General features: G+C 39.2%; 1 protein-coding gene across 2 annotated transcripts in view; it reads left to right on the top strand.

Moving 5' to 3' along the window:
• The window catches only part of TPP2 (tripeptidyl peptidase 2), a 61,197-nt gene that overhangs the window by 21,208 nt on the left and 15,000 nt on the right, over window positions 1-24,989 (top strand). For both annotated transcript variants that reach the window (XM_081326830.1, XM_081326831.1), the window contains exons 7-20: window positions 417-571; window positions 2,432-2,508; window positions 3,015-3,142; window positions 7,346-7,445; window positions 9,928-10,076; window positions 10,183-10,298; window positions 11,569-11,737; window positions 13,106-13,263; window positions 17,191-17,267; window positions 17,871-17,977; window positions 19,549-19,703; window positions 22,785-22,901; window positions 23,775-23,875; window positions 24,731-24,827. In XM_081326830.1, coding sequence (XP_081182956.1) covers window positions 417-571; window positions 2,432-2,508; window positions 3,015-3,142; window positions 7,346-7,445; window positions 9,928-10,076; window positions 10,183-10,298; window positions 11,569-11,737; window positions 13,106-13,263; window positions 17,191-17,267; window positions 17,871-17,977; window positions 19,549-19,703; window positions 22,785-22,901; window positions 23,775-23,875; window positions 24,731-24,827 — 1,706 coding nt within the window. The remainder of the gene's footprint in view (window positions 1-416; window positions 572-2,431; window positions 2,509-3,014; window positions 3,143-7,345; window positions 7,446-9,927; window positions 10,077-10,182; window positions 10,299-11,568; window positions 11,738-13,105; window positions 13,264-17,190; window positions 17,268-17,870; window positions 17,978-19,548; window positions 19,704-22,784; window positions 22,902-23,774; window positions 23,876-24,730; window positions 24,828-24,989) is intronic.

The following is a 24,989-nucleotide window of genomic DNA, read 5'->3' on the forward strand; positions in this document are numbered from 1 at the left end:
TCAGAAATCAAATAATATTAGGAGGGTCACATTCACTTGTTCTGGTCTCTTCAGAGGTTGTCCATAAGAATAATCAATGTATCCTCAGGGAATGGGAGGATTGGAGAGTAATCAATGATTAGCCAGAATTTCTGGGTTTAGTGATGATTTCCTGAGGAAGGGTGTATGACCACCTTTAATGCACACTTACTACCATCCTGGAGACCTCCCATCAGCAAAAAAAGAGCAATGATCCTGAGTATAAAATGGCAGATTATAGAATACTCATTTTACTTTAATCTTTCTCCAAATTCGTGTTAAAATGTATTGCACAACAGTCACCATTGGTGCAAACTGTGCAGACCAGTATGAAATGTGGCAAATTATGGATCTCTTTTCATAACAATACACTTAATTGTGAATTCAACTTTTTCCAGGTGCACACGGAACACATGTTGCTAGTATAGCTGCTGGGCATTTTCCTGAACAGCCAGATAGAAATGGTATAGCCCCTGGTGCACAAATACTTGCTATTAAGATTGGTGATACAAGATTAAGCACTATGGAAACCGGGACTGGTCTTATCAGAGCAGTAAGTATTGGCAAAATCATTCCACAGAAAATCTAATCATAAAGCATGCCTTTATATTTCCTGATTAGTACTCTAAAATGTTCTTGGGCTTCCTTTATGTCTCTTTTGAGATATGAATAAAATGCCTTTCTTAGAATGCTTTCCAAGTTGGCATTAAATGTACACAGCAGTGAACTGAAACAAGCTTTCCATAATAGCTATGTTAGTAAAGAATGAATGATTGTGAAGCATAGGAGAGCCAAATAGTTCATCCTGGCATGCCAGATTTTCTCAGGTCAAAATGATCAGGGTAAATTTGTCATTTAAACATGCTTAATCATATGAAACTTCTGCATATTCCTCAAAAGACGAGGCATAACAATACCATTTTGACAGTTAGGAAGGATTTGCCCTTCTGACTGAAGCTTCCAGGATCTTGCCTCTGAGATAAGAGAGTTGGATACATATTTGGTAGGAAATTCTGTGGGTATAGCTGTCTTTTGTCTTCCTTTTTCTAGTTAGACTGCAATCATGCAATCATATTTTTATTTAATAAAAATGAAGAATACTGTAACAGAATAGAAGAAAAAAGTTGAAAGGGTGCTTGGAGGTCTTCTAATCCACCCCCTTGCTCAGGCAAGAAACCCTATAATATTTCAAACAAAATAGTTATCCAATCTCTTTTTAAAAACCTCCAGTATTGGAGCACCCACAGCTTCTGGATGCAAGTCATTTCCACTGATTAATTGTTTTAACTATCAGGAAATTTCTCCTTAGTTTTAGCTTGGTTCTCTCCTTGATTAGTTTCCCTCCATTTCTTCTTGTCCTGCCTTCAGGTGCTTTGGAGAATATGTTGACACCCTCTTCTTTGTGGTAGCCTCTCAAATATTGGAACACTGCTATCAGATCACCCCTAATCCTTCTTTTCATTAAACTAGACATACCTAGTTCTTCATATGCTTTAGCCTTCAGTCCCCTAATCATCTTTGTTGCTCTTCTCTGCACTCTTTCTAGAGTCTCAACATCTTTTTTTATATTGTGGCAAACAAAACTGGATGCAATATTCCAAATGTGGTCTTAGCAAGTCATTATAAAGTGGTGCTAACACTTCACATGACCTTGATTGTATTCCTTTGTTAATGCAACTTAGGACTGCATTGGCTTTTTTGGCAGCTGCAACACACTGCTGGCTCATATTTAAGTGATTGTCCACTAGGACTTTAAGATCCCTCTCTCAGTTACCACTATTGAGCCAGGTACCACCTCTTCTGTACCGTTGCATTCGGTTTTTCTTGCCTAAACATAGAACCTTACTTTTCTCACTATTGAATAAGATAAGGTAAAATAAAATAATACTTTAATAATTTTGATAAAATAAAAGAATGATATAGGAAAGGCTAGTATCACAGTTTAGTTTAATCTAAAATGGCAGTGTTAGATAGGGAGTGCTTCTTGAAGAGTTGCCAATTATTTGCAAAGCTCCCATGGTATATTTTCATAATGCTAGGATGAAATGTCAATAGTGCAGCTGCAATAACACAATTTAAAAAACAGCTAATGTGAAAAACTAAGTTGAAAGAGTTGCTGTTGGAATGAAATTTATAGAAACTAGACTAAAGAATGACCATCAGTCTGCAAGATTAAATGTTTTATAAGTGAATTTTGAAGCAACTGGGTTTTATTTTTTCAAATCCACTTTGTTTAATATCAGTTGGCCTTTATGATGGGTAGAGTTTTAAAGTGTGTTTTTGTAAACATAATACAAAATGCAGGAGGTCTGTTTCTAAAAATTTCATTTTTTACTTCTGATTAACAATTAGCTACAAATAAATGGTATTGTTTATGCAGTGCTGAGTTTAAACTTTTTTTTTACTTTGACAGATGATAGAAACAATAAAGTATAAATGTGACCTTGTCAACTACAGTTATGGGGAGGCAACTCACTGGCCAAATGCTGGGTAAGGAGATTATATATTTATGAGTATTACTTTGCTCTCTGCCAGCAGTGGGAAACTCATTTAATTTAAAATAATGAATTAACCAAGAATAGAACTGTTGTGTCACGAATTACTGAAGCATTCTATGTTCACATCCTAGAAATCATATACATTTGGAGTGACTGTGGAGAGCCAACACCACAGTAGGGAATTTCAACAGAACAAATTTCTGATGGGGAATAGCAGGAGAGTGTTGTTGTGGTAGATCAAATGAGCAAATTCTATTCTCCTTTCCCCTTTTTCATGGGAAGCTTTATTCGTTTTGTACAGTGTTCCAATGCCACACTGCTAATTATGATGCTTTGTGTGAAATACATTGCAGTCCACAAACGTGATAGCATGAGTAGATGCTATGAGTAGATGTAAGAATCTATACAATAAAGGTTATCTCTGTCATAAATGAAGAAAGAATAAAAATTAAGTGAAAAAGCCCTTTCTCAGTTTGTGATGTCTTGTATCTCTTATAGGAGAATGTGTGAAGTTATTAATGAAGCAGTGTGGAAACACAATGTAATTTATGTTTCAAGTGCTGGGAACAATGGTCCTTGTTTGTCTACTGTTGGATGCCCAGGGGGGACCACATCTAGTGTGATTGGCAAGTATTTACAATTATAGCACTAGTAATACCATTTCGACTTATATACCACTCCATTTACAGCCCTCTCTCAGCGGTTTACAGAGTCAGCACATTGCCCCCAACAATCAGGGTCCTTCTTTTATAGACCTTGGAAGGATGGGAGACTCAGTCAACCTTGAGCCCATCAGAATTGAACTCCATACTGTGGGCAGAGTTAGCCTGCAATACTCCATTCTAACTGCTGTGCCACCAATTACACTAATTATCATATTCGTTTCTTAAGAATTAAAAGGAGCTTTGAAATGTTTATTAAGGCTGAAAGTAGACTAAAATGATCAATGTGAACTTACTATTTTTTATTTGTCTCCAGAATGTTTTACAGTTTTAACATCAATTCCTCTTTGTTTAGCTGAGCTTTGTGATCTCAGAAACATAACATAGATATCCCATGTCTATTTTCTAATCTAATCTTTTTTAAAGAATTAGTTATTCTACAGGGCAGAATATTGATACACAGACTATATACAAAGCCAGACTATTTATTACCCATCTACTGGAGGCGTGCTTTAAAGCTACAGTTGGAACTGAGTAGAATTCTGTATAACAAAATCATAAAGGTTGTTTTCTTAGTCTCTCTACATACCGTATTTTCCGGCGTATAAGACGACCCCCTACTTTTAAGAAGTTTTTCAAGGTTTTTTGTCTTATACGCCGGAAAATACTTACATGCCCTGCCCTCCCTGTCCGTTGCAGAGGAGGCTAAGGCCCGACTGGCCCCGCTGGCCCTCCCACTGCTCCCGCGCTTCTGCTGGCCCCCGAGACGCAGCGTTTCCCCGCCACGGCCGGCGCCCCTCCTGCTTTCCCCCCCCAGGCCTTGAACTTCTCCCATTCGGCGCAGGGTGGGGCAGCTCCGCCCGCAGCCTCTTTTTCATATGCCGCTTCCCTCTCACCGTCGGCTGAGGCGCGCTCGGCCCGGGCTCCCGGTCCCTCTTCCCGGCCGGCTTCCCGCCCTGCCCCTCATGGAGCTGGACTGGGCGTGCAGCCTCTCGGTGTGGCTGCTTTTCCTGGGCAGCCTGGCGGTGCGGCTCCTGCGCTCGGACCTGTTGCTGAGCCGGCGGCTGCTGCTGCGCATGGAGCTGCTGCCCCTCAGCGCCGCACTCACGGCGGCTGCCTGCTGGCTCGTCACGGCCAGCACCGCCCGGCGGAAGCGCAGCATCGGACGGGAGCAGGACTTCCCTGCCGGCTCCCGTCCGACGCTCTTCCCTCTTGAGGCAGCAGAGCGAGCCGGCAGGGAAGTCCTGCAAACGCATGCGCACGCAGGACTTCCCTGCCGGCTCCACGCTCTTCCCTCTTGAGGCAGCTGCTGCCTCAAGAGGGAAGAGCGAGCCGGCTCTTCCCTCCTGAGGCAGCAGCTGCCTCAAGAGGGAAGAGCAAGCCGGCAGGGAAGTCCTGCAAATGCACGCGCACGCAGGACTTCCCTGCCGGCTCCACGCTCTTCCCTCTTGAGGCAGCTGCTGCCTCAAGAGGGAAGAGCGAGCCGGCTCTTCCCTCCTGAGGCAGCTGCTGCCTCAAGAGGGAAGAGCGAGCCGGCTCTTCCCTCCTGAGGCAGCAGCTGCCTCAAGAGGGAAGACGGGAGTCGGCAGGGCAGTCCTGCACACGCGCGCACTCCCCAGCTGCTAAGGAGCAGCCGGGGAGTGCGCGCGTGCGCAGGACTGCCCTGCCGGCTCCCGCCAGACGCCACCCACTGATTTTCCGGCGTATAAGGCGATTGGGCGTATAAGACGACCCCCCAACTTTTGAGGTGATTTTCATGGGTTAAAAAGTCGTCTTATACGCCGGAAAATACGGTATATAGCTCTGCCTTGTCTGATTTTTCTTGAAACAGATCTAAATCTGATTTGTGAAAATCTCATATCAGAAAAAGCATTTGCTAATTAGAAATCAATACATAATAAATGCCAAAGATAAATGACATGGGGAAACTAAAAGTAGCTTAACTGCAATAGCAAATTTTGCCTTCTGTTCTCCAGTTTCTGTATTTTGGAGTTTATTCATTCTGATCTGGAAATTAACACGTAGATGTTGGTTAATGACTAATCGTTGCCTTATCCATCATGATTTTATCTAATCATTTTTAAGTTCCCCAAGTCTACAATTACACGTTGATGAAGCATTTTTAACTTGCATGAATTTAATCGTTTAGCTTTATTGGATATTATTGAATGATTGGGGCTGTATTTAAAGCATTAGATCATGTAGGGGTTGACTTCCATCTTGAACCGTTTTTCAAAAATGTCACTATTTTTCATCCCATATAATATCATGGGATTATTGTTGAGAATAACTGGAAGAAGGGTAATATGTGGGCCAGCCTCTTTTACTTCCTGGAGGAAAAATATAAATAGAAATCTTAAGAAATCAATCATATCTTAAGTATACAAAAATGGATGTATTGTATTTATGCATCTTATCCAACTATTATGTGCATGCATAGGTTCTGAATAATTTGTAAAGCAAGTGTTGCCTACATTTTGATATAGTGAATGATTGGGCTGTTGGTTTGATCTCCGCAATTTGGCTGCAAACATTTCGTCTCCATTTGGGGGAAACATCTTCAGTGCGCTTTGATTTGTGGTCATCTGTCAGAGCACTGGCCTTTAAATTGGTGTGGGTGTTATTTGTCCCAATGTTTCTGAGCCGTGGTCTGGTTTCGCGCTGTTTGATTGGCTGGTTGTTGTCGCTGAGCCATGGTCCTTGGTGTTTAAGTATTGTCTGTGTGATGCAAATGGTGTTTGTTCGTTTGGTTGCCTCTGAGTCATGGTCTGATTTCGGGTTTGTTTGGTTGTCTGTTGTCTGGATGTGGTCTGATTTCTTGTGGGGATTGTGATTTTTGCTGTGTGCTGAGGTCCCTGTTCATTTTAAATGCTGCCTTCAGAATTGTGGTTGAAGTAGTTCCTTCATTCTCAGCGCTTGGTAGACAAGCTCAATGTCAGTGTGTCTGTTTATTGACTTATTGGTGGTGAACCAGGCTTTGAGGAATTCTCTTTTCCCCCTTGATTTTGCTTGGTTTACAACTGTGGTCCTGGTTAGATCAAACTTGTGTCCTTCTGAGTCTTTGTGGATGGACATGAAGGATAGTGGGTCGTGTCTTTTGATAGCCAGGAAGTGTTCATGCAGTATGGTAGATAGTTTTCTTCCTGTTTGGCCCATATAGTTCTTTACACAGTTGCTGCACTGGATTTGGTATATGACGTCGGATCTTTGGTTTGTTTCTGTCTGCTCCTTAGGTTTTGACAGGGTCCGTCTGAGAGTTGAGACTGGCTTGTGGGCTACTGTGAGGTCATCTTGGTGTAGTAGTGTTGCTGTCATCTCTGAAACATTCTATACATAGGGAATTGTGATTCCTCTGATCATTGTTCCTGTTGTAATTTGTTGTGTTGCTTTGGATGTTTGTATTGTTTGTGTGTAGAGATCTCCGGATGAAGTTTCATGGGTATCCATTTCTCTCAACTATGTATAAATGATTTTGGTCTGCTGATCTGGCTTCCTTGGTGTTGCAATGGGATTCCGCTCTCCCAAACAGTGTTCTGACTCAGTTTTGTTTGTGACATTTGGGGTGGTTTCTGTGGAACTTGAGGATTTGATCTGTATGTGTTCCAGTACACAGATGTTAGAAGTTGGCCATTGGTGGTTCTGGTTACAAGGACGTCCAGGAATGGCAGTTTGTTATTCTCGGTTTCCGTTGTAAATCAGATGTGTACGAAGACGTTGCTTCTTTGGTAGGTTTGGTTGACCTGGTTGTGTTTGATTATCACGAAGGTGTCATCCACGTAACATACCCACACCAATTTAAAGGCCAGTGCTCTGACAGACACACACAAATCAAAGCACACTGAAGATGTCCCCCTGAATGGAGAAGAAACGTTTGCAGTCAAATCGTCAGGCTCAGAGATCAAACCAACAGCCCAACTACCAACCCAAGCTACTAATATTCAAACACATCTCAATAGTGAATGATTCATTTGAGTGTAGACTGATATAATATCAAACAGAATCGGAAAAACCTCTAGTTTCTAGTATAAATATGCTGCATTGGAAGATTTTTTTTAAAAAAAAATACCATTATCAACTTAACAATGATTAGAATGTAATATAAACATAATTTAAATCAGTAAAGAGAACTAATGGTAGACTTGAACTTATGTTAAACTAATTCTAAAGGTGTTGGTGCTTATGTATCACCTGATATGATGGTTGCTGAGTACTCATTACGAGAGAAATTACCTGCAAATCAGTATACATGGTCATCTCGAGGACCAAGGTAAGTAATAAACTAATTCATGAGTTAAATCCTGGTGTTTCTATAATCCATTTAGAAATTACATTTTAATATATCAAAAGATAACTTGAAAGTGCAGCTTAGGTTTCCAGCATAAAGACTCTGAAAACTTCTGAAAAATGGAGCTGATTTTCAAGAATTTGAGATACATTTTATAATTATTTCAAGGTAAACATGAGTAGGAAGAGAAAGGTTTTAAGGTTGGTTTGCTTGTTTTTTTAAAAAAAATGTAAATCTGCCTTAATTTCTCTCACCTTGCAGCTCCCTCAATGTTTCAAAGTGGGATACTTACATTCTGTGATATGACAGCTGTATATATTAAAAAAAGAAGTGGCTATAAATGTATGTTACTGAAAATAGTAAAACAAAATCCTAGTATAGAAAAAGATTGCAAAAACACTTAACGTGAAGCATGTCTGCTCACTAAATTAGGAATGGTTTTCAGGTATCAGAATGCTGATGATACTCCACTTTATATCTCCACTCCTCATGATCCAAATGATGCTGTTGCTGCTCTCTCGTGGGAGGGGGGGTCTGTGACATTTCGCTGCAACCAACTCACTGTAGCCAACTCGCTGCTGGGCAACTCGCCACGGCCAAATCACTCCAGGACAACTCATGCAGGACAAGAGTTACATTAACATCAAAGAAGTGGAATAGAATCATTAAAGAAAGGACACAAAAGGAGGGACGGAATGAAATGTGAATGGCAGAAAATAAAATATTTTTTTTTATTTATTTTAAATTATTAAATAGAATTGTTAAATTGTCCCACAGCAAGTTGGCCATGGTGTGCTGTCCTGTGGCAAGTTGGCCATAGCAAGTTGGCTGTGGCAAGTTGTCCCATTCCCATCTTGCGTTGCCTGTAGGCTCTCAGGGCCTGCATGGGGAACCACAAGCTTCGAATGAGCCCTGGCAAGACCGAATGGCTTTGGATGCATGGAACTTTAAGGTCTAGGACATTAAGGAGCTTAGTTGCACTATCCCAGACAGACCCAATCTGCAGGTTGGAGGTTCTCCTGGACTTGCAACTTCTACTTTGCACAACTTCAGGTGGTGCATCACTTGTGGCTTTTCCTGGATTGGCAATCGTGCTCAATCATTCAAACCCTGGTAATCTCATATCTAAACTATTGCAATGCACTCTGCATGAGGCTACCCTTGAAAAGCATTTAAAAGCTTAAACTGGTGTAGAATGCAGTAGCAAGGGCAGTTCTTGGGGTCCCTAGGGTGACACATGATACACCTCTTCTCTGCGAGCTTCACTGGCTACCGTCTGCTTCAGCCCTGCATGGCATGGGTCTAAGTTATCTGAGGAACCATCTCACCCCACTGGGACTGGCCCACCCCACTCTTGTTGGCAGAGGAAGCACGCTGCGGGGCCCATTAGTCAAGGAATTCCAGCTGGCAGGGTCCAGGGGAAGGGCCTTCTCTGCTGTGGCCCCGGCCCTTTGGAACATCTTACTCCCCAAGGTGAAGTTGGCTCCCAACCTTCTCAGCTTCTGCAGGAGCCTGAAAAATTGGCTCTGCCAGATGGCTTGGGGTCCCAAAGGGGGAGCATCATACTGCAGGTAATTGATGAATTAAGAGGCAATCCCACCTCCCTCCCTTCCCTCCCCATCTTTAAACTATAATTTCATTTTGATTGTGATTTCCTCTTTTATTGTTTTATAAATATTTGACTTTTAGGATTTTAATGTTTTAATGCTGTAAGCCACTCACAGTTCTTTCAATACGAGATGGGGGCAAATTTAATAAATAAAAACAAATTTCAAATTGATAGCAAAACCTTTCACAAGCTTAAAAGAAGCAGGTTAATAAACTGAGAAAAGAGAAGTAAACTTTCATCTGATGGAGTCATGAGTGAATTAAATATTAAATAATAATAGCATGTTAACCTTTCATAATTTAACCCACAACTACAGAGTTGGACTGTCTCGATGCCTCCACCCCATTTCAAATAATTTATTAAGAGGTCCGTGAATACAATAATAAGATTAACTGATTTTTTCAAGGAAATGCTTGAGCAAAAATAATTCCAGAGAATAGAGAGCAATGTAGTTATATTTAGATGTCTTCCAGTAATAAGCACATGTGTCTACCTGTAAGTGTTGAGCAGTACTGTGTTAAATATATGCATTTGATCAATAATCTGAAGAAACTCATGATAATTGTTCATATAATTTTATAGGATATTTATAGATGACTAACTCCTGAAATCATTATATGTACATCTATATTAGTTCCTAATTGGTAGATATGAATTATAAATAAATTTGTTAGGCATAACTGAACTAAGGAATAAATTAAATTTAATGCATTTAAGACCCAGCCGTCTATTAAAAAAAACTGTGTTAGTACAGAAAAAGAAGAATATTTTATGATACTGTCTAAAAGAAGACTATTTGATAGCCTAGAAAAAAATGTGATTTTTGCTATTCTGGTATTTCTGTATTAATTTCAGTACTGATGGAGCACTGGGAGTGAGTATCAGCGCACCTGGTGGTGCTATTGCCTCTGTCCCTAACTGGACATTACGTGGTACACAACTCATGAATGGCACCTCCATGTCTTCACCTAATGCTTGTGGTGGCATTGCTTTAATACTCTCAGGTACAATGGAACGCTGCTCTCCTTTTAAAACAAATTGCATTTTGTTGACTGTGAGAAGTACATTAATGACACAGTTTTATCTACTTTACTCTTCCTTTGATTACAGGACTCAAAGCTAATGATATACATTATACTGTTCACTCAGTCAAAAGAGCATTAGAAAATACAGCAGTGAAGGTGGAAAATACACATCTGTTTGCTCAAGGTCATGGTATTATTCAGGTAATTATTCTGGTGTTGAAAGAACAAATCATATATATATGTATGGTATTTATAAAGTATTGATGGAAAAAATAATATTTTAATGGCTATTCCTAATGTTGCATTCAAGGATTTATTATTCTCTACTTCTCCTCCCCCCGCCCCCTACATAATATTTAGTTCTTTGGGGATGTTTCCTGTTTTGTTTTCACATAGTTGTAATGATATCCTAATAGCTAGCTTATTAGCACTGGTTTGTTTTTTTTTAAAAAAAATCCTATGTTATTAGAATAGATAATTCCGTATAAACTTGGTCATATTACTTTTTTCTTGTGTTTTTATTCTGTTTAAGAAATGTATTTGAATTGTGAACACTTTAATGACCATTCATTGTACTAACTCAATGGGACCTATTTCTGATTAACACGATTATGTAATGTAATGATATTTTGTTTTTTGGTGACTGCACTGCCTCTTTAAAATTCTCTTCTCCCTAAAGTTAAAAAAAATCCCCTCTTTTTTTAACTTGCATTCTAGAAACAGGTGAAGATCTTTGCTTGCTGAGTTGTTGGAGGATAGGTGGACAGAAACATTAGCTGTATTGTCCTTGATGGTTATGGTTTTATGTTTAGAGTTGAGAATCTTGTTTAATTATTTCATTGTCTAATATTGTATCAATTATGCTTTGCTATTATGAGCATGTTGTATGTGGGTAGCACACAAAAATTGGAAAATAGATGAATAAATAATTCAATTACCCTGCTAACTTGACTGCACAGAGGGCATCTGTAATGGAAATTTAGATTTTAATTTCTAAAATACAAATAATAAAGACTAAAAAGAGTTAAATGAGTATTTACAAAGAAGTTACTGTGATGAAGATTTTATTTGCTGGTTAAGTCCCTTATGGAAATGGTTCCTGCAATGATTTTTAATTTAAGAAATGTAAACATTTACTTTGTAATATCATTATTAGATAGCTTTTTTCCTTCGGGGCAAAAAATGACATTTTTAAATAACTTCCAAAGGTAATGACCGAAAGAGAGATTTACTTCAAATTTTTAGTCCTAAACGAAATTTGTTTTTTAGCAGTACATCAGCTGAAGTAGGAGAGTTAGAGTTATTTTTTAAGAATTTATTTGGACCATCTGCCCAAGCTGGAGGAAACCTTGTTTCATGGAACTACTGTCAGTCATTATTATTTCTAGGCAGATGTAAACATGAATTTCATACTGAAGAAAATCTTGGTTAATTTTGATTTAAGCTTATTTTTTAATTCATTTTTCTCTAGGTTGATAAAGCCTATGACTACCTCATTCAGAATAAATCATTTGTTAGCAACATAGGCTTTACTATTACTGTTGGTTATAATCGTGGAATCTACCTCAGAGAGCCTGTTCAAGTAGCTGCACCTTCAGACCATGGTGTTGGAATAGAACCTTTCTTTCCTGAGAATACAGGTAGAAATAAGCTATTTGCATTAAATATTTTCAAAGGTAGAGATATTGGGAAGATTTGAGAGTTACTACTATGAGATGGGCCACTGTATAAATTGTTTAAATTAATAAATAAGATAAAAATACATACAGATAAATGATACTATGAAGTAAGAATAAGCTTGGGTTATTGTAACAGCCTGTTGGTTGGGTTACCAGTTCCGTCTGGGTCTAGGCGTAGAGCAAATTAGGGGAAATTGGATTCCAACTTCCAGCAAGATAGTACAGTGTTGGCTTTGTGGGACTATATCCATTACTTTACTATTTATGGGGACTGGCTGCAAGTTTGGGCTTTCTGTGATGAAGCACAAATCTGGATTGGTTTTGCAGTTCCATGTCACTGATTCAAACATGTCCTTGTCTTTAGCATTGAAAATCAGTTCGACTTTGTTTGCTGCGGCCCAGTTAGACAATAGTTCACCATTGTCATCAGTGGAATAGTATTTCCAATTAACATGATAGCTACTGAAATTGCCTGCATATATTGTTGAGTATTGTTTGATGTTCAGAATATACCGTGGCCATGCTGTCAGAGGTGGTTTACAGATATTAGGTAGCCTAGTTTGGAAACTATTTTGTTTATAGAGGCTGACAGCAAGAAGACATTCTCTATATTCCTTCTAACATATTTGGCCATGCCATAGCTGCGGTGGTAGGTAGCTCCCAAAAGATTGTATTTTGCCTCTTCTGAGTTGCTGTTCTTTGTTTTTTATGTACATTTCTTGGAGGATGGCCATATCACTGTTACTGTCCAATAAAAGTTTGGAAACATATTGGCTCTTGGATCTGTGGAGTCCGTCGACATTGATTTGGCAGATTTGAATAATATTCCTGATCTCTCTTGTCATTTGGGCCTGAAAAGGTCCTTTTTTGTTTTCATTTTTGTTGCCATGTATTTTGAGAGCCAGGAAAATCTACAGAATAGTCTGGCTAGTTGCTAGTTTGTTTAGTTAACACTGTCATGCTATCTATGATGCACCACAAGGAGGTGAACTAGCTTCACACTCCAATCTATTGATATGTAGGTGTTGGTGCTATATATAAAGGGTTTTACTATTATTACTTTCTTTTCTTATGTTCACAACTGATGATTCAAACCAGGCCTCCAGCCCGCCATACAGCTTTGTGTGGCCTGCCATTTTTTTTAAAAAGTAGTAAATTTAGAGCCACTGTCACTAGCTGTGGAACTGCTGATTTGCATTTCCAGTAGTACTTTATACCCCATAAAGGTTTTTAGTTTAGCATTGTAGCCCTTTCTTTTCAATGAGTTGTGCAATGATGATTTAAACTGATGACTTAAAATTCTAAAGGGATTAAAATTTCTTGTTTCAGAAAATAATGAGAGGATATCGCTGCAGCTTCATTTAGCTCTAACATCAAACGCTTCCTGGGTTCAGTGTCCTACTCACTTGGAGCTCATGAACCAGTGTAGACATATTAATGTTCGTGTGGATCCACGTGGCCTACGAGAAGGAGTTCATTATACAGAGGTATTGGTTTTGCTTCTCTTAGGCCTTATCTTTGACAGTTCCACTAAAGAACTTTAGACAGGATTTTGTTTTTATCAGAAGTATCCTGCTCATGCTACCTCTTATAGATAAAAAGATGTACTAGGAATTACTGTCTCAGATTCCCACTTGAATCAGTTTGTGATAGCATTGTGGGGGAGAGATGGGGCTGGAAAAAAAGTCTTTTTCATTGTTTTACACTGTTGAAGTAGAAGGAGAAAATGGAAAATGAGCATTAAGGAAACAGCCAGGCGCTTATTAGCTGGCCATCAGAACCCTCATCAACAAATAAAAAAACACACACAACCAGGCATCACATATGCATAGAATAGCCCAAAGCACATATTCTGGTAGAGAGAAATTCCCTGAAAATGAGGATGACTCCAATATGAGTTTGAAAGCTTGGAAAACTACATTTCTGGTCCCGGTAACCAACCCAAGTTGGATCCTACAACATTATCCTGGGACACATATATTTGTCTTCATTTGTGAGAGATATGGGCAGCTAGTGATTCAAACAGTTCAGTTTTGGAAATCTTTCACAACACACGAGGTGTCCACTTACAAACAAGTACGTTTCCTTCCACCATTCGGGAAGGGGGGATTTCATGAAGCCTACGATACCGATCACCAGTCAACTTGGAGATGGACAGACATATGACAAAAGTATTCAGAAAACATACGTTAGAGGTCTTAAGCAATGACTGCCATCTAAGACTGGGCAAGTATAAAGCTACTGTCAATATCCATAAGAGGCATTAATAATAATAATAAAGTTGGAAGGGACCTTGGAGGTCATCTAGTCCAACGCCCTGCTCAGGCAGGAAACCCTATATCAGGTTGACTCCCTCCTCTTTGTGGCAGCCCCTGAGATATTGGAATACTGCTATCATGTCCCCCCTGGTCCTTCTCTTCATTAAACTAGACATACCCAATTCCAGCAACCGTTCCTTATATGTTTTAGCCTCAGGTCCTCTAATCATCTTTGTTGCTCTTCTCTGTAGTCTTTCTAGAGTCTCAACATCTTTTTTACATTGTGATGACCAAAACTGGATGCAGTATTCCAAGTGTGACCTTACCAAGGCATTGTGAAGTGGTATTAATACTTCACGTGATCTTGATTCTATCCCTCTGTTAATGCAGCCTAGCACTGTGTTGACTTTTTTGGCAGCTGCAGCACACTGCTGGCTCGTGATTGTCCACTAGGACTCCAAGGTCCCTCTCACAGTTACTACTATCATTACTTGAAGAAGAACTAGTCAATCACCTAGCAAATGCTATTAGGACCTTGTAAAAGCAAGACAGGTGAGAAAAAAGAAACAATTTGAAGAAAAAATTCAAAAGTTAAAGCCATACTCCAAAACCTGTGTGAATTTGGTCCACAATTTATTGAACAAACAGTTAAGCCAACAGGAATTATGAATACTTGAACATGATGAGGAGTTTAATAATGCAAGATGCCACACCAAGAGAATTCAGAGCAGCGTTAGAATCCATGTTCAGCAGAGTACAGATAGAAGAGCCAGAAAATCATTCTATCAGACAAAAAAATCAGTAATGCTGGTTGCACAAAAACCAAACAATGCACTCAACCCAATGAAGCAATGCACCTTGAAAGACCGGCCACTCAATGTTGCTGATGAACCATACAAATTATGAAATGAAGACATTCGCCCTGCTCAATGATTCCTCAGCATATAGATCACCAAAGACATCAGAGATAATGATGGTCACACAATTGAATACTTATCCCAGCCAACTCAAACAAAACAACTATATAATGGAAAAAGAATATTGGAAAATGAGAGGAACAGACTCTTTCCCAGCGCGATTTTACGGATTCCTCAAGATACACAAAATAGAAGGGCCCCCCTCAGACCTATTGTAACAATACGAGATACCCCTACTTACAGCCTGTACAAATAGCACAGTCACATCATCCATACAAAACTACAAGGCTTAAATGTGGTTCCTGACAAGATTATGGTCTGCTTTGACGAAGTGTCCCTATTTACATCCATCCCTCCTCACTTAGCATACAAAGTAATAGAAAATTAGAAAACTACAACACAGATCAGAACAACATAACCAGGACAGAAATCATGAAGCTACTCCAGTACTGTCAACATATCTTCTTCACGTTCAAAAGGGAAATATATGAGGAAATAAAAGGGACACCCATGGGATCCCCAATATCAGGAGTCATTGCAGAAACTGTCCTACATGAACTACAACACCGTGCATTCCAAAACTACACACCTAAATTTTGGCGCTGCTGCCTGGATGACGCATTTGTCATCATCAAAAGAAATGCACTGAAAGACTTTCATAACTTAACTGAACTTTTTTATTATTTTTTTTATTTTAATTCCATTTATATCCCGCCCTTCTCCGAAGACTCAGGGCGGCTTACAAGCTTAGCAGTAGCCTTCATTCTATGTATATGCCTACTTATTAGGGCTTTCACACACACCCCAAGCGGCATTATTACAAAGTCAGCTTAATTGCCCCCAACAATCTGGGTCCTCATTTTACCTACCTCGGAAGGATGGAAGGCTGAGTCAACCTTGAGCCTGGTGGGATGCGAACCTGCACTAATTGCAGGCAGCTGGTGTTACTTAAGGAGGCATTAGCCCACTGCTCCACCAAGGCTCCATCTTCCCAGACATACAATTCACAATGGGGGAAGAAACGGCTAGACAATTACCATTTTTAGATGTGTTTGTCAATAGGCAAGAAGATGGAAGCCTAGAAACAACGGTTTATCGCAAGACCACCAACACTCCTTGCATTCTTAGTTTCAACAGTAACCATCTATTGTCACACAAAAAGAGTTGTGTCAGAACATTGTATGGCAGGGTGAGAACTCACTGTAGTACCCAGCAAACTAACCAACTGGAGAGCAGGTACCTACGTGAACAATACAGACAGAATAGGTACAAATATTTATTGTAAGATGCCTACTCAACATGCAAGAGAGAGAAAGGAAGAAAGAAGGTACAAGGCTAACTATATGGCACACTGACATACATTTCGGAAGTAGTAGAACGCAACTTCTGAGATCTGCACACCGCCCATACGAGGACAAATCATGCATTGCAAAGATCTGCTTGGAGGTGGGAGATAATTCCAGTGTAATCTACTGGATCCCTTTCATGGACTCCCCCTGTGACTATGCAGGACAGACAGGGAGGAAAGCTAACCACCTGATTGCAAGAACACAAGTGAGCGGTCAGACGAGGAGACCCATTGGCAGCCTGACATTGCAATGAACAAGGCATACATTCAGTTTCACAGGTACTAAGATTATTGGCCAAACAGTACAAAGATAGCCAGGGAAATGATTGAAGCCTGAGAAATGGGCCGCTTGTCAGTCAACAGGAGTGCTAATTTACCACCAGCTTTTCAGGTACTTAGGAGCTGAGGACTTGGCAGCACAAGGAAACAACTGCCAATAACTTAATAACAGGTCATTAGCGTCTCAATCAACAAATAAAAAGCCACACACAACTGGGCACCATATAAATACTATGTATAGAATAGCCCAAAGCACACATTCTGGTAGAGTGAAGTTCCCTGAGGATGGGCTCCATCACAAGTCCGAAAACTTAGCAGACTAAACCTCTAATCCCGGTGACCAACCCAGATTGGATCCTGCACTAAGGAAACATTCTAATTAAATTGAAATTAATTCCTAGGACAGTGTGTCAGGTAAAGATACTAGCTCACTGTGAAGATTAAAATGAATTGAATTTTTTTCCTCAGAATATTTAAACTGAATTATAATGCCTAATTTATATAGTTTCAAGAAATTTACTTTGTAAGCCATTAATATTAAAGACTTATAAGTGCCTTTTAAAGATTGAAATATTAAACATATGACAATTTGTGTTCCTTTCACTGCTTTAGGTGTGTGGTTATGAAATAACAATGCCCAATGCAGGACCTTTGTTCAGAGTTCCGATAACTGTTATTATACCAACAAGGTACATGGATTTTTACTCTTGTCAGGAAATTTGTAGCAATATTTATGGAGGAGGTTTGCTTTCTATTTCTGTTGTTTGATGTACATTCCAAACAATAATAGTAAATAGAAATAAAAATCCATTTATATACAGTATATGGGTGGCTCAGTGGTTAAGATGCTGGGCTTGTTGGCTAGAAAGCCAGCATCCCAGTTTCAAGACCCGAATGCCACTTGCCTGGACATGTTCTACAATTTTGTTGGCAAGATTTCAGAAGTGGTTTGCCAGGAACTCTTAGCTTCCTAGGGCTGAGAGAGGGACTGGCCCAAAGTCACCCAGCTGGCTTTGTGCCTCAGGTAAGATTAGAACCCACAGTCCCCTAATTTCTAGCCTGGTACCTTTATCACTATACCAAGATGGCTCTTGGTGTTCAGAAGTGTAACTAAAAACATTAATAACTATTCTCAATTAGATACTATGGTCAAAGCCAGCTAATTTTTAAAATATTTTTATATAGTTAAGAATGACATGAATTCTTGTTTTTGGACCTTAATAAAATAATATTCCAGTCTGTAATGATAGTTTAAATTGAGCTTTCTACAATTACATTTTTTTAAATCACAGGACAGATGAAGCCTCACACTTTGATCTCAAATTTACTAATGTTCATTTTAAACCTGGACAAATTCAGAGACACTTCATTGAAGTTCCATCTGGAGCCACCTGGGCTGGTAAGGTGAATCTATTGGATTCCTCGTGATATCCATGAAGATTTTAATATACCGTATTTTTCGGACCATAAGACGCACCCAGTTTTTAGAGCAGGAAAACAAGAAAAAAAATATTCTGAACCAAATAGTACCAGTATACTAAAACAGGGCTTTTCAACCTTTTCATCCATTGTACCACTTTTAGGACAAGGCAATGTCACCCAGCAACGTGTCAAAAACTTGATTCCCCCCCCCCAAAAAAAGGAAAAAAATGATAAAGTACAGGTAGTCCTCGACTTACAATGATTCACTTAGTGACCGTTCAAAGTTACGACACTGAAAAAAGTGACTTATGACCATTTTTCACACTTATGACCATTGCAGCATCCCCATGGTCATGTGATTTACATTCGGATGCTTGGCAATCGATTCATATTTATGATGGTCACATTGTTCCAGGGTCATGTGATTGCCTTTTGCAACCTTCTGACAAGCAAAGTTAGTGGGGAAACCAGATTCACTTAACAATCATGTTACTAATTTAATTTCTCTCTCTCCTACTCTTTCTCTCCCTCTCTCCCCCTCCCTCTTTCTTTCTCCTCTCCTTCTTTCTCTCTCTCCCTTTCCTTCTTTCCCTATTTTTCTCTTTCCCTCTATTTCTCCCTCTTTCTCTCTCTCCCTGTTTCCCTCCCTTTCTTTCTCCTTCTCCCTCTCTATTTTTCTCTTTCCCTCTATTTCTCCCTCTTCCTCTATTTCCCTCCCTCTTTCTTTCTCCTTCTCTCTCTCTCCCTTTCTCTCTCTCTATTTTTCTCTTTCTCCCTCTCCCTCCCTCCCTCTCCCATTGTCCCTTCTTTCCTTCTTTCTTCCTTCCCTCTCCGCGTTAGAGCAGTACCTACGGAGGCAGCCCTGCGGCCCGGCTTTCTCTTGCAGAAGGCAGGCTGAAACGGAGCAAGGAATGCAAATCGCCCGATCTCGCGCTTCTGCGATCTCCTCTGCTCGGTTTCAGTTTCTCTTTGCTACAAGACAAAGCAGGCTGAAACGGAGCGAGGGAATCTCCCTTGCTTTGTTTCAGCCTGCTTTCTCTTGTAGCAAAGAGAAGCTGAAACCGAGCAGAGATCGCAGGAGCGCGAGATCGGGCGATTCGCATTCCTTGCTCCGTTTCAGCCTGCCTTCTGCAAGAGAAAGCCGGGCCGCAGGGAGATTGCAGGAGCCAATTGCAATCTCCCTTGCTTTCACTTGCGGAGGTTGGGGCTGGCCATACGGATCACCTTTGGACCATAAGACGCACCCTTGTTTTCCCCCCCACTTTGGGGAAAAAAAGTGCGTCTTATGGTCCGAAAAATACGGTAGGTATTGGAGGATATTTTATTATATATCTGAAATCTATCTATAGTATTATATGTTCAAAATAAAAATGTTTTTCATCAGTTTAACGGTTGTTAGTATTTTTTATTGTTTTAATAATAATGAACATATTTATTAGGGATGCTGTGAAACAAAATTGATCAATATTTTTCTGATACATATTTGCCTCATAGAAAGGAGCCAGAAGTCTATATAATAGTATTAAAGTCATGCCTTTTCTTATTTAGAAGTCACAGTCTGTTCATCATCATCTGATGTAACTGCCAAGTTTATTCTCCATGCAATTCAGTTAGTAAAGCAAAAGGCATACCGAAACCATGAGTTCTACAAGTTCTCTTCAATACCAGAAAAAGGATCAGTCACCGAAGCATTTCCAGTATTAGTAAGTCCCTTAAATTAAGAATAGAGTTAATAGCTGTTGTTTATATGCTACACTGATATGTGATAAATGTCAATCATAATGTGCTGAGCTTGAGAGTGACTTATCTGAGTTGTGTAGAATAGTCTTTCAACTAAGATTCTTATTTGAATATTGTAAATACTGGTAGCCTGCTACACAGTTTTCATTGTAAAAATCCTACATGTCAGCTACAGAATGTAAGTCAATATTAATGTATTTAGTATTAAAAACTAACGTAATGTGCCTTAATAGTGAAACTAATGTAAAGACACTTTTTACATTTTTAACAATGATTCTCCGTGTTGTAGATTTTTAAAACATGGGATATTCTAATGAGTTTTTTAACATTTGCCTGCATTATACTACTTCTGTAGGAGTTACATTGATTGCCAGTTTGCTTTTGGGGAACATTCTAGGTGATGTCACCATTAAAGCCCTGTGTGTTCAATGCCTGGGTATTTCCATGACCATCTTCTCTGAGTTGAATCTGCCCATCCATTTGATCTGGGAGATGGCTTATTGAAGGATCCGCTACTGTTCTCTTCAACAACTTGCCTACAGATATCTGATCCATCTTTTCCTTATTACCCTTTCATAGAGCTATAAACACATGGCTTTTCAGTAAAGTATTTGGGAACAAATAAGATGCTATCCAAAACAGTAGCACATCAGACTGATTGGGTATAACTGTTGTTTGTTTCTGATGTCTATGGAGATTGTCAGTCATCCAGGTCATGGTTGTCCCAAAGGTGCTTTTTCACGAGGCAACTGGACTTTCTTGTTTTTCTTTGAAGATGTTTCGCTTCTCATCCAAGAAACTTCTTCAGGTCTGATATTAAACACTTGCTGCTTTGAAACCTGTAATCCAAATAGATGAATATTGACTCTGTATGCTGTGGGATCAGATGCCATCTTTTCTGCAAACAATGTAACAGAGCAGTTTTCTGAAACCTGGTTCTACTCTGGCTAGGCTGGCTAGGAATAATGGAAACTATTCTTTCAGCAACACAGCTGTTGAGCATCAATGTTTATAATGTTATGCACTAAATAAATTCATTAAAACAAATGGAACATTCTTGAGCTTAATAAAAAAAACAGAGAACATATCTCCAGAGTTCATAGCATAGATAGATGGATAGAATAAGTTCTAAGATGTATCAAAAAGAAAGCCATATTAACTTGATGCAAACAAAGTCATCACTAAAAGCCAACATGGGTTTGTCAAAAACAGATCATGCCAGACAAATCTCATTGCATTCTTTGACCAAGTGACAAAATTAGTGGACCAGAGGAATGCTGTAGATATAATTTACCTGGACTTCAGTAAGGCATTTGACAAAGTAGATCACAACCTACTACTTGATAAGATAGAAAAATGTGGGTTAGACAGCATCACCACCAGATGGATTCGTAGCTGGCTGACAGACTGTACTCAGCATGTGGTCCTCAATGGAACTGCATCTAAATGGAAGGAAGTGTGTAGTGGGGTGCCCCAGGGCTCTGTTCTGGGCCCAGTGCTCTTCTTCATCAACGATTTGGATGAAGAGATAGATGGGGAACTCATCAAATTTGCAGACGACACCAAGCGGGCAGTAATAGCCAATACTCCAGAAGATAGGCTTAAGATACAGGAGGATCTGGACAGACTTGAACACTGGGCGCTATCTAACAAAATGAAATTCAATGGTGAAAAAGTAAGGTTCTACATTTAGGCAGGAAAAATCAAATGCACAGGTATAGTATAGGTGGTACCTTGCTCAATAGTAGTAACTGTGAGAGGGATCTCAGAGTCCTAGTGGACAATCACTTAAATATGAGCTAGCAGTGTGCTGCAGCTGCCAAAAAAGCCAAAACAGTGCTAGGCTGCATTAACAGAGGGATAGAATCAAGATCATGTGAAGTACCACTAATATCACAATGCCTTGGTAAGGCCACACCTGGAATACTGCATCCAGGTTTGGTCACCACGATGTAAAAAAGATGTTGAGACTCTGGAAAGAGTACAGAGAAGAGCAACAAAGATGATTAGGGGAGTGGAGGCTAAAATATATAAGGAACGGTTGCTGGAATTGGGTATGTGTAGTTTAACGAAGAGAAGGACGAGGGGGGACATGATAGCAGTGTTCCAATATCTCAGGGGCTGCCACAAAGAGGAGGGAGTCAAGCTACTCTCCAAAGCACCTGAAAGCAGGACAAGAAGCAATGGATGAAAACTAGTCAAGGAGAGAAGCAACCTAGAACTCAGGAGAAACTTCTTGACAGTTAGAACAATTAACCAGTGGAATACCCTGCCTCCAGAAGTGGTGAATGCTCCAACACTGGAAGTTTTTAAGAAGAGACTGGACAGCCATTTGTCTTTAATGGTATAGGTTTTCCTGCCTGAGCAGGGGGTTGGACTAATGACCTCCAAGGTCCCTTCCTCCTCCTCCTCCTCCTCCTCCTCCTCCTCCTCCTCATTATTATTATTATTATTATTATTATTATTATTATTATTATTATTATTATTATTATTATTATTATTATTTCTTCCTTCAAATTTGGGTGGTATTTTTTTCTTCCATTTAATTGTGTCCAATTCTTGGAAACTGCTTTGATCAGTCCCTGCAGTTTTCTTGGCAAGGTTTTTCAGAAATGGCCTTCTTCCTAGAGCTGATAAAAAGTGACTAGCCCAAGGTTACTCAGCTGGCTTTGTGATTAAAGTAGGACTAGAACTCAGTCTCCCAGTTTCTAACCTAATGCCTTAATCACTACACCAAACTGGCTTTCTATTGTTTTATTAGACCCACCCAAAATATCAAGACTTTTTGAATATTCTAAAATTCTTCATCAAGCTACAGAGGGGAGTGGAGAAAAAATAAGTTCAACAACTAGGCAAACTTGAATGGTTTGGTTTAGTCATCCCTAAGAATTGCAAGTTATAGTTCAGCATCCACATTCTCCTTGGTTTATGGCTATTTTTGGTAACTGCTGGGATGCAAAATGTTCAGACCTCGGGATGAGGAGATAAGGCTTTCAAGTGAAGAAGGCTTGAAATACATTTCTTTTTTCTTTTCCTCCCAACAGGGGGGAAGAACAATTGAATTATGTATTGCCCGATGGTGGGCAAGCCTCAGTGATGTCAGTATTGATTATTCCATTTCTTTCCATGGCATAGTTTGTACTACATCTCAATTGAACATTGTAAGTATCACATTTTTCTTTTTTTCTTTTGAAATTCTGTCTGTTTTTAAAATGTAGCATTGTTAAAATCATAAGTCAGTAGTACTACTAAATGCCTAGCCAAATTGCATGGAGGCGTAGATGAATTTTTTTCTATATTAAAAATGACAAATCACACAATTTCAGCAATCTTATCCAGTGAGATTATTAAATAGAGTTAAATAATATTGCATAGAATTGACCAGTTTTATTAGGATAATCATTTTAGTTTTGAATTTGTAAATGGACTAAGGGGTCCTTGAAGTTTTATGGCATTTCTTTATGGTGTCAAACCTGCCCCAGCTAGATCCCTAGGAAAGAAAGACCCTTGACTCTTGATAGGTTCTTTTACTGAGGGTTAGTGATTGCAGCAAAAGCAAAGCTAGATCTGAATATTCCCACACAAACATACAAATTATTCTCCTTAATGTGGCCCTCTCCCATGACCAGAGTGTCAGTGTCCAACAGCATGCCAGCCTGATATTTTAGAGGATCCACTTTGATTGTAGGCATGTCTCAGAGAAGCTTCACATACTTTCCCAGGTCTGGTGTCCTTGAGGCGGTGGAATCTGGCCACTTGGCACCTCTGATTCCTGTCAATGTCCTCCTTCTTCCCTCATACCCCATTTCACACCATCTGCATAACCTCCCTAACTTTCTTCCCCCCCCCCTTTGTTTATGGCAGGATGCCAGCAAGGTTAGTGATACATAGCGAAGTTTGGCAGAGCTGACATATATTGTGTTGCCAGCTCTTAAGTGGAAGCACCTTGGAAAAACATGACTTTTAAATATATATTGTTGGCATGACATTAATCTGAAATGTGTTTCAAATAAACTTTTTCACTCTGATTATAGCATGCTTCAGAAGGCATAGTGCGTTTTGATGTTCAAGCAACACTGAAATACGAAGATATTTCACCTTCCATAAATCTCAAATGCTGGGTTCAAACACTAAGGTACTATAAGACATTTAGATTGAAATAAGTGATCATTGTGATTCATAGTGAAATCAATAACGTACTGAAGTTAGTAAGATTAAACAACTTTCCCTCATGCTGAATATAAATATAATAAAGTAAGTTTAATAGTTGAGAAAGATATTCCCTATTTATGTTAAGTACATAATCATTGGAAGTCTGTTGAATATTTAGAGGCCTTTTAATTAGAAAACTAAAAATAGAATTATGGCTTGCAGTCAAGACAGATAATTTATATCTGAGGCAGATTGTTTTGTTCTTAACATTTTTGAAATAATCAAGAGAACCTGGTTCATGTTCAAGGTGAGAAGTTCTGTCCCTGAGACAGTATGATTTGAAATATTTTGCCCTGTGAGTCTGGGTTTTGTGTTGTCATCTGAACTTCCCAGAGTTGCCTCAAACTGCAAGATGGATGACATATAAATTTAAGCAAAAATAAAAAAGTTAGATTGTTAAATTGTGTTTAACATAATTAAACATGTACATAAATTAAGTTAGTAAACATACCTGTGTATATGTACAAGTTTTAAAAATGTACAAGAAGCAACGGATGGAAACTAATCAAAGAGAGAACCAATCTAGAACTAAGGAGAAATTTCCTGACAGAACAATTAAATCAGTGAAAGGACTTGCCTCAAGAAGTTGTATGTGCTTTAACACTGAAGGTTTTTAAGAAGAGATTGGACACCCATTTGACTGAAATGGCATAGGGTTTCCTCCTTGAGCAGGGGGTGGGACTAGAAGACCTCCAAGTTCCCCTTCCTACTCTGTTATTCTTTAAAACCTTACCTTCATTTTTCTCCTAATATGTATTGTTGTATTGCTGGATTGCAGACCACTGAGTGCTAAAATAAAGCCTTTAGGATCCCGAGACGTATTGCCAAATAATCGACAATTGTATGAGATGGTTTTGACATACAATTTTCATCAAGTAAGTTTGAGTTATTTAACTGGATCTAACCGTAACTCAATAAAATGATTTCTTTATGGAATGTTGTAAGCCACCCAGAGTCACTTGGCGGCCATATAAATTTGTTTAATAAAAAAATAATAATAAATTATGAGCCACGCAGTGTCATTTAGAATCAGATGG

This window comes from Vipera berus, assembly GCF_964194415.1.
Source record: "Vipera berus genome assembly, chromosome: 4".
In the NCBI taxonomy this organism is placed as follows: domain Eukaryota; kingdom Metazoa; phylum Chordata; class Lepidosauria; order Squamata; family Viperidae; genus Vipera; species Vipera berus.